This window comes from Marmota monax, unplaced genomic scaffold (assembly GCF_021218885.2).
Source record: "Marmota monax isolate L192 unplaced genomic scaffold, Marmota_monax_Labrador192_F-V1.1 WCK01_AAM20220418_F8-fsc00122, whole genome shotgun sequence".
Classification (NCBI taxonomy): Eukaryota; Metazoa; Chordata; class Mammalia; order Rodentia; family Sciuridae; genus Marmota; species Marmota monax.
The window spans coordinates 2,544,467-2,554,242 of NW_026695223.1; the positions used below are offsets into that span (position 1 = coordinate 2,544,467).

The window sequence follows — 9,776 nt, forward strand, 5'->3', positions numbered from 1 at the left end:
CTACCTCAATATGTCAGTCATGTCATTCTCTCCCTGGAAGCTCTAGGATACTTCCTCACCTTTTCTAAGCTTCTGGTAGCTCCCTATTGCATGTCCCTTGACTCAGATGCATCACTCCATTTACCTCCTGTTGTTCCCCTTGGGTGTCTTTTCTGTGTCCAGTCATTGTATTATGTGCTCCTCTAATCTAGTGTGAGCTCATTTTATCATGATCACAGCTGCAAAGTCACTACAGGATCTCTCAATAAGATCATGTTCATAGGCACCAGGAGTTGGACTTCAACATCCCTTTTTTGGGAGACACATTTCCACCTACAGGGCCTCTGCAGCTGATCATTTTGTAAAATTCTGGCATATTTCTCCATTTCTTTACTCTGCGCTTCACCTTAGCCTGCTTCTCTGAAACCAAATGAGGCTATTTTAAGTTATTCCACTGCCTGAGAAAGCACCTCTTCTGAATATGCCCAGCCCAACCCCATGTGTCCCAGAAAAATCTTACAACCTGCAGAGCTAACCTAGTTCCTCCAAGTGGGAAGCACCACACTATTTGACAGCTGTCCACTGGATGGGTATGTCCAAATAAATGTCATGATCCCAGCATTAGAATGGGCAGAAGAAATAATGGTGTGATTGAGAGCAGAGCAGAGCGTATGAAGTGAGAAAACCGAGTTCCAATTCCAACACAGACACCCAGTAAAAAACCAGAATCAACCCAGTTCTAAATTCTACCATAATACTCTCTGCATCATTTCAAGGCTAGAAAGCTCTGCATCAAAGGCTGCATCATTGTTGAAGTGGAAACTACTGAAGAAAAGAAAGGAAAAAGCATAGGAGGAAGAGGAAAAGGAGGTGAGGAAGGTGCAAAGGAGAAGGCAAAGAATAAAATCAGAAGGAGTTAGCGAAACACAGCCTCCAGGAAATCTGTTTTTACAATTGTTAAACAAATACACAGGGGAAAATAAAATCCCAGAGGCAGACTATGTCTTTGAATTCCTAAAGATGAATGAAAAAGAGACATTAGCAGTTACCAGCAGGCACTTCATGAGCTATTTCGGTTATTGGGTGAGTCACACATACTGGGTAGTGAATTCCCCAGGCTTTCACATTTAAATGGGAATCAGGCAAGGCCTTCATTTCAGCATGGAGAATCCATTGTGTTATGATTAGGTCATGCCTGACCCACCTCAGGAATGTTTTCAGAGCGACAGAATATTTTATTTCTCAGAGATGTCTCCAGGGTTCAAGGAGGTCTGATCAGCATATGTACAAAGCCCTTGTGATCCTCACAGGGTCTGAGAAGTCTCCTCCCCCGCCTTTGTAGGCGGCTGTTATTGTTACTGCAGCTGCACTTGAGTGATGACGCCCACCTTTTCATTCTAAACATAGAATGAGAGAGTAATTAATAGAGCCTAATCACACCAAAAGAAATTTCTGCTTTATGCAAAACCTAACAACAATTTTGCTTCAGAATAATTTAATTGTGTTTCACGCGTTTTGAACAAAAATTTTAGACTCGAATTCAACCTTAATGCTAGCAATAAAATGCCATTCCCCCCCCCAGCCTAGCAAAAGTGCTCAATAAACACATAGATTTTTGAATTTGAAAATTGCAAAATAAAATTATTCATGCACATAGATAGTACTTTCTGATTAAATCACTGCAGGCAAATATTTGATGCCAAAACTTTCGGCTTTTGAAAATCAGCAAATCCAGTTCCAAACAAAGGCATGGAGCTGGGTGAAGACTCCGTGCCTGTGCATCAGTTTGCATTTTAACCAACGCTTGACAGCTGAGGGTTTCTCCTCAGATTCATAGAGTCCACAGACCTCAAGTAAGAGACTGAATGTGAGAGAGGGACAATTTGGTTATCCCTTTGGGATTGTCAACTGAATAAGATTAATTGGGTTTTCTTTGCTTTCAAATATCAAATTACAAAAATTGAGATCTTTCTTGAGACAACTAAAAAAGCTTAACTTTGAGGAATATTTAGATTTCACATCCTCATTCACACTTTAATTGCTTATAAGAATTCTTCTAGACAGAAATGTAATTAAATAACAAGACTCAGACAAGGGTTGTGACTCAAGGGGGGAAAGCTTACCTGACACGTGCAAGATGCTGGGTTCAATACCTAACACTACAATAAACAAACAAACAAACAATAACCATAAAAGGAATCCCTCTCCTATTCTACATACAGCAGTTATAGACTAAAATGAAGTCAGAACATCATTTTTGTGTTTTTTTTAGTAATCAGTGAAAATTATTTACATTTACCAAACAATTGATGTTGATGTTGTTTTCCTAAATAGTCATTGCAAAATAACTCATTAAAACATAAGGTTAAAATGGAAGTGATATGAGTTGGGGATGCAGCTCAGCAATAGCTTAAGTAGCATCCACAAGGCCCTGGGTTCAATCCCCAACGTGTGCGCAACACACACACACACACACACACACGAAATGAAAAAACGTAAGTGGAAAATCATGGTGTTGAGGGGCTTGGTTTTCAGTGTCAATTTTTCAACCCTATATATGGCTGCTTACCTCCATTCAATTCTTTACCTTTCTTAAAGGAGCAAGGCATAAGGCGACCAAAGACCAAGGCAAACCATGTGGAGTGATGCAAAGGCAGGAGGAATAGGGAGGGAGGGAGGGCGGGGCAACGCCAAGTGTGCTGCCTGTGTGGTCTGAGGGAGAGCTCCTGGGTGAAGAAGAGGCTGTGTCCTGCCTGTGGCTGGGACTTGCAGTGTCTCTCTGTCTGCCATTCCCAGGTACACAGGGGAGTCCCCTGCATTGATCACCACCATCCATCCACCCCACTAACAGTGTGAGCTAGTTTGTGGTGTTCACCTGTGAAGCTTCCGCTGCACCATAGAACTGCCTAGTCCTGCCACCTTTGAACCCACCTTTGGCTCTTTCTGGACTACGAAGAGTGCCAGTCTCCTCCGTGGGTGATTCACAGAAGGGACAGGTCCACAGCCAAGGAGCAAACAAGTTGATCCCATGATATACGTATTTTAAACTCTAACTGAATAAACAAATTGTCAAAATACATTTAGAATAAAGTTGAACAAAAGCTGTAGGACCTCAAGACCCAGGCCCAGCATTAGGTGACCAAACCCCTAGGCCTCAAAGCTGCAAGACACTTCCTCACCCAACCCCCATGTCAAAACCCCTCCAGCAGCACGTAGCACCTCAGGTGTTGCACAATGTTACCACAAGATGTTCCATGTAGATAACCCTAACGGGCCCCCTACCACAAGATGTTCCTCTTAGACAGCCCTACTGGTTAAACTTGAGAACTAGGTTTAAAAACAGAAACTGAAAAGACAGGATGTAATTTTAGGGTTTTTCCGAGAGCATAAAGTGAAAAAACAAGTTTACCCCCTAGGTGACCCAGTGGCTGGATTCAGAGGAACCAATAGAAAGGCTGTTGCTGTGCTAAGCTAAGAACTAACCCGCTTGTTTCCTATAAAAAAAATTTGTACCCCAAAGCCCGGTGTGCCAGTTCACCGAAGCTCCGGCTGAGGTTTTGCTGTGCACCCGCAGGCACCTGTGTGAGAATAAACGCCTCCTGCTTTTTGCAGCCAGTGTCTCGTGTGGTTCATTCCAGGTTTGGGATCTGTGGATCTTTCATTTTGGAGGTTCCACCGAGATCCAAGATCCCGGTTCCGATCCCGATCCCTATCCGGAGGACACCCGACATCACTGGGAGGTAAGCTGGCCAGCTCGAACTTTCTGTCTTGTTGTCCTGTTGGCTATCTGTTCTTTGTTCCGCGCAGCGTCTGTAAGACTATATGATCCTAGGCATAGTCATTTAGTATTCTGAGGCAGTTCTGTAGTCATCTAGTATTCTGAGGCAGTTTGAGAAGGAGTTGACGAACTCGGACTTCTCCCCTGCCACCCTGGGAGACGTCCCAGGGATCAGAGGGGTCCATTTCTTTGGGGCCCCCGGTGTTTCCGAGGATTACACCATCTTTGTAGGCGACGGAAAAGTATGAACTTCTCCCAGGCCATCTGATTTTTTCGGTTTCCACCGAAGCCGCGCAGCGATCTCACTGTTTGGTTTCGTTTTTGTGTCGTTGTGTCTGTCTCTCTATTTCCTCTCTGAGAGTAACATGGGACAATCACTAACAATCCCTTTGAGCCTAACTCTAGATCATTGGCAAGACGTTCAAGATCGGGCAGACAACCTGTCCGTGACAGTCAAAAAGAAAAAATGGAAAACTCTCTGTACTTCAGAATGGCCAACATTCAACACCAGCTGGCCAGCAGAAGGGACTTTTAATACTGATCTTATCTTCCAGGTGAAAACCCGAATCTTCACCCATGGTCCTCATGGACACCCTGACCAGATACCCTACATTGTTACCTGGGAGGACTTAGCCTCCAACCCCCCCCCCTTGGGTTGCTCCTTTCTCTCCACCCAAACCCCCTGTCCGTTCTCCCCTTGAACCCTCTGCTCCCCTCATTCCACTTCCCCCTCCCCAAACCTCTCATCTTTACCCTGTTCTTAACAAATCTGAGACCTCAGTTAAAACAGGGACAACACCAAAGAAGGTTCTACCGCCGGAGGACTCAGCTCTGATTGACTTGCTGACTGATGAGCCTCCTCCCTATCAGCCCCAGCCCTTACAAGCCCCTGAACCTGATCAAGCATCCTCCGAGGACGAGAACCAAGAAGGCCCAGTCGCCAATGCTCCCCCGGATCCATCTCCCATGGTGGGACGGCTCCGGGGACGCCGGGATCACACCACCTCAGGAGACACCTCCAGAGTTCTCCCCCTGCGACAGATGGGAGGCCCCAATGGCCAATATCAGTATTGGCCTTTTTCTGCCTCTGACCTCTATAACTGGAAAACCCATAACCCTTCCTTTTCTAAAGACCCTATAGCTCTAACCTCTTTGATTGAGTCTATCCTAGTAACTCACCAGCCAACATGGGATGATTGCCAGCAGCTCCTGCAAATTCTCCTCACTTCAGAGGAGAAACAAAAAGTTCTTTTGGAAGCTCACAAAAATGTGCCAGGGGACGATGGGCGTCCCACCCAACTCCCAAATTTGATTAACGAAGCTTTTCCTTTAACCCGGCCAAACTGGGACCATGCGACTGAAGCAGGTAGGGACCACCTACGTCTCTATCGCCAGTTACTCATAGCGGGTCTCCATGCAGCAGGGCGACGACCCACCAATTTGGCTCAGGTAAGACAGACTACCCAAGGGGCAGAAGAAACCCCGACAGCATTCCTAGAAAGATTAAAAGAGGCATATCGGAGGTTTACTCCTTTTGATCCTGATAGTGAGGACCAAAAAGGAAATGTATCCATGGCTTTCATTTGGCAGTCCGCCCCAGATATCAGGTCTAAATTGCAGAGACTAGATAACTTACAAGATTTTTCTCTGGCAGACTTACTGAAGGAAGCCGAAAAGATATATAACAAAAGAGAAACTCCAGAAGAACGAGAGGACAGGATCAGAAAGATGCAGGAAGAACGAGAACTTAAGCTTAGAGAGGAATCAGACAAAAAAGAAAGAGAAAGAGAACGAAGGCGTAACAGGGAACTAAGTAAAATATTGGCCACCATAGTTCAGGCAGGACATCAGGGAAACAAAGTAAACAGGGACAGGGAGCAAAGCAGACCCCGTGTAGACCAAGATCAATGTGCCTACTGCAAGGAAAAAGGACACTGGGTAAAAGACTGCCCAAAGAGACCCCCCAACCCCAGGAGAGATACCAACCGGGCTCCCCGACTGCTGACATTAGATGAAGATTAGGGGAGTCAGGGCCAGGAGCTCCCCCCTGAGCCCCGGGTAACTCTACAAGTAGGGGAGCAACCTGTGACCTTCCTAGTGGATACCGGAGCCCAACACTCGGTGCTGACACAGACACCAGGACCCATGAGCCACAAAACGACGTGGGTCCAAGGCGCCACTGGGAGCAAACCCTACCGGTGGACCACCAAGAGAGAAGTACACCTTGCCACAGGTAAGGTTTCCCATTCATTCCTACACGTGCCTGACTGTCCGTATCCACTGTTGGGAAGAGACTTATTGGCTAAATTGAGAGCCCAAATTTATTTTAAAGATGGGAGCGTCTCCATCACGGGGCCAAACCAGACTCCCTTACATGTACTGACTTTCAAATTGGAAGACGAATATAAACTTTTTGACAAACCCTCGGTATCTATGAAAGACATGGACTATTGGCTTAGTTCCTACCCGGAGGCCTGGGCTGAAACCGGAGGAATGGGAATGGCAAAACAACGGCCCCCAATAGTCATTCATCTGAGGGCCGCTGCTATTCCCATTAATATCAAACAATATCCTATGTCAAGAGAGGCCTATCAGGGCATCAAGCCGCACATCAAACGCCTCCTAGACCAAGGCATCCTAACACCTTGCCAATCACCCTGGAACACCCCATTACTGCCAGTTAAAAAGCCTGGGACTAATGATTACAGACCGGTCCAAGACTTAAGGGAAGTTAACAAGAGGGTAGAAGATATTCACCCCACAGTGCCAAATCCTTACAATCTCCTTAGCACTTTGCCTCCTACTCATACTTGGTATACTGTTCTGGATCTGAAAGATGCTTTTTTCTGCCTAAGACTGTCTCCCCAAAGTCAGGCTCTCTTCGCATTTGAATGGAAAGATCCCGAAGGAGGAATCTCTGGACAACTGACCTGGACGAGACTGCCACAAGGATTTAAAAACAGCCCAACACTCTTCGATGAGGCTTTGCATCAGGATTTGGCAGACTTCCGTGTAAGACACCCTTCCCTAATCATGCTTCAATATGTAGATGACATCTTGCTGGCTGCGACCTCCGAGGAAGATTGCCAGGCAGGTACGGAGGAATTATTGCAAACTTTGGGACTACTAGGGTATAGGGCGTCAGCAAAGAAGGCCCAAATCTGTCAGACAAAAGTTACCTATCTGGGCTATGAACTCCATGATGGTCAACGATGGTTGACAACTGCCAGAAAAGAGACTATCTCAAGTATACCAACCCCCAGAGTCCCAAGCAACTGCGGGAATTCCTGGGGACAGCAGGTTTCTGTAGACTCTGGATTCCTGGGTTTGCTGAGATAGCAGCTCCCTTGTATCTACTAACTAAGCAAGGTAACTCCTTTGCTTGGACTAAGGAACATCAATTGGCATTTGATCACATCAAATTGGCTCTTCTGTCAGCCCCTGCTTTGGGCTTACCAGACGTTACCAAGCCCTTTGATCTATTTATAGATGAAAAACGGGGTTATGCAAAAGGGGTTTTAACCCAAAAACTAGGGCCCTGGAGGCGACCTATAGCCTACCTGTCAAAGAAATTAGATCCAGTGGCAGCAGGATGGCCACCATGCCTCCGGATGATTGCAGCTGTGGCTCTTCTGATTAAGGATGCCACTAAACTGACTTTGGGACAGCCATTAACCCTGTTAACCACTCATGCCATCGAAACTGTAATTCGCCAGCCGCCTGATCGCTGGATGTCAAATGCCCGACTCACCCATTACCAGTCTTTGTTATTGGACACCGACCGAATTCAGTTTGGTCCCATGGTGACACTGAATCCAGCGACCCTCCTGCCGCTCCCAGGAAAAGCAGATCCTCACAACTGTCAGCAGATTCTTGCAGAGACACAGGGAACCCGGCCAGACCTCACCGACCAACCGATGAAGGATGCGGAGCTGGTCTGGTACACAGATGGAAGCAGTTATCTGCTCAATGGAGAACGACGAGCAGGAGCAGCCATCACCACCGAATCTGAGGTAATATGGGCGAGTGCACTTCCGGGCGGAACATCAGCTCAGCGGGCAGAACTGATAGCGCTGACTCAAGCGTTAAAGTTGGCAGAGGGGAAGAAACTAAACGTGTACACTGACAGTAGATATGCCTTTGCTACTGCTCACATACACGGAGAAATTTACAGACGCCGGGGGCTACTAACCTCAGAAGGAAAAGAGATCAAAAATAAGACTGAAATATTAGCTTTACTTAAAGCTTTATTCTTGCCTAAAAAGTTAAGTATCATGCATTGCCCCAGTCATCAAAAAGGTAATACTCCAGAGGCCAAAGGGAACAGATTAGCAGATGAAACAGCCAAGAAGGCAGCCCTAGGGCCACAGCTTTTGATAGTGACTCTATTGCCCCAACGAGCAGACCCACAACATGATGACCATGAGGAGCACTGGGTCTATGAAGATAAAGATCTAAATGCCATACAGAAACTGGGGGCCACTTATGACCCCGGAAAAAATGTCTGGAAATATCGAGGAAAGACTATCATGCCCCTCAAAAATTCAAAACAATTAGTGAAGTCCCTACACAGACTGACACATCTTGGGGCTAAAAAGATGAAGGAGCTCTTAGAGCGTGGGGAAGGTACTTTATATCTTCCAAACAGGGATCAACTTCTGCGCCAGGAAGCAGAAAACTGTCAAGCATGTGCCCAGGTAAATGCTGGTAAGATCAAAATTGGAACAGGGATCTGGGTGAAAGGCCATAAGCCCGGAACCCATTGGGAAATAGACTTCACTGAAATCAAACCTGGTATGTATGGCTACAAATATCTTTTGGTTTTTGTTGACACTTTCTCTGGATGGACAGAGGCATTCCCAACTCGGCATGAGACTGCTAAGGTGGTTGCAAAGAAATTACTGGAAGAAATCTTTCCCAGGTATGGAGTACCTGGGACCATTGGGTCAGATAACGGGCCTGCCTTCGTCTCCCAGGTAAGTCAGATGGTGGCCAATACATTGGGGATTAATTGGAAATTACATTGTGCTTATAGACCCCAAAGTTCAGGACAGATAGAAAGGATGAATAGAACCATCAAGGAGACTTTAACTAAATTAACGCTTGAAACTGGCACTAGAGACTGGGTACAACTCCTACCTTTAGCTTTATACCGGGCCCGGAACACCCCAGGCCCACAGGGGCTAACCCCATTTGAGATTTTGTACAGTGAACCACCACCTGCTGTTAACTTTTATGAAACTGAAACTTATGCCTCCCTCACCCCATCTATGCAGACTCATTTGCGTGCCTTGCAGTTGGTCCAGAACGAGGTTTGGAAGCCTCTAGCTGCAGCATACAAGGAGGAACTCAAAACCCCCTCGCTGCCACATCCCTTCAAAGTCGGAGACACCGTCTGGGTACGCAGGCACCAGAGCAAGAACCTCGAACCACGGTGGAAAGGACCTTACACCATCCTGCTGACCACTCCCACTGCAATCAAAGTGGACGGCATCACCGCTTGGATCCACGCTTCCCACGTGAAAGCTGCACATCCGCAGGAGCCCACAGATGCCTCTCTGGATCCAGAATGGAAGCTGCAACGCACCCAAAACCCGCTAAAGATAAGACTTACACGCTGTTAATCACTCTTGCTCTCTACGCTACTCCCCTCGTCCTAGGTAGTAATCCCCATACCCCCATAAAGTTGACTTGGCAGGTGTATTCCGAAACCGGGAAAATAATTTGGTCTATTACAGCAGCCCACATCCCTGGCACATGGTGGCCTACTTTGACCCCAGACTTTTGCCAACTAGCCGCTGAATCAGACTCTTGGGTTATTCCCGGCAACTCACATGACCTCAGTACTTATTGTTCTACCCCCATAACAAGATGCAGACTGGGTTAACATGACTTTTACGTTTGTCCCAAAGAGGGGAGAAACCGAACCCAAGCACGTAGATGTGGAAATTATGAAACATACTTTTGCTCCTCCTGGGGCTGTGAAACTACAGGGGACGCTCACTGGAAACCTTCTTCT

At 46.6% G+C, this 9,776-nt stretch overlaps 2 protein-coding genes across 2 annotated transcripts; both read left to right on the forward strand.

The window, feature by feature from the left end:
• Positions 1-4,017: 4,017 nt before the first annotated feature.
• Positions 4,018-7,957, forward strand: LOC131423814 (uncharacterized). Its single transcript, XM_058575774.1, is given in 1 exon segment — positions 4,018-7,957. A coding segment is annotated over 1 exon segment (2,373 nt). The 5' UTR covers positions 4,018-4,723; the 3' UTR covers positions 7,097-7,957.
• A 60-nt stretch (positions 7,958-8,017) lies between these two features.
• Positions 8,018-9,548, forward strand: LOC124086141 (uncharacterized protein K02A2.6-like). Its single transcript, XM_046434147.2, has 2 exons — positions 8,018-8,454; positions 8,609-9,548. Exons 1-2 carry the CDS (start codon positions 8,445-8,447, stop codon positions 9,379-9,381), a joined length of 783 nt encoding a protein of 260 aa, XP_046290103.2. The 5' UTR covers positions 8,018-8,444; the 3' UTR covers positions 9,382-9,548.
• Positions 9,549-9,776: the final 228 nt, after the last annotated feature.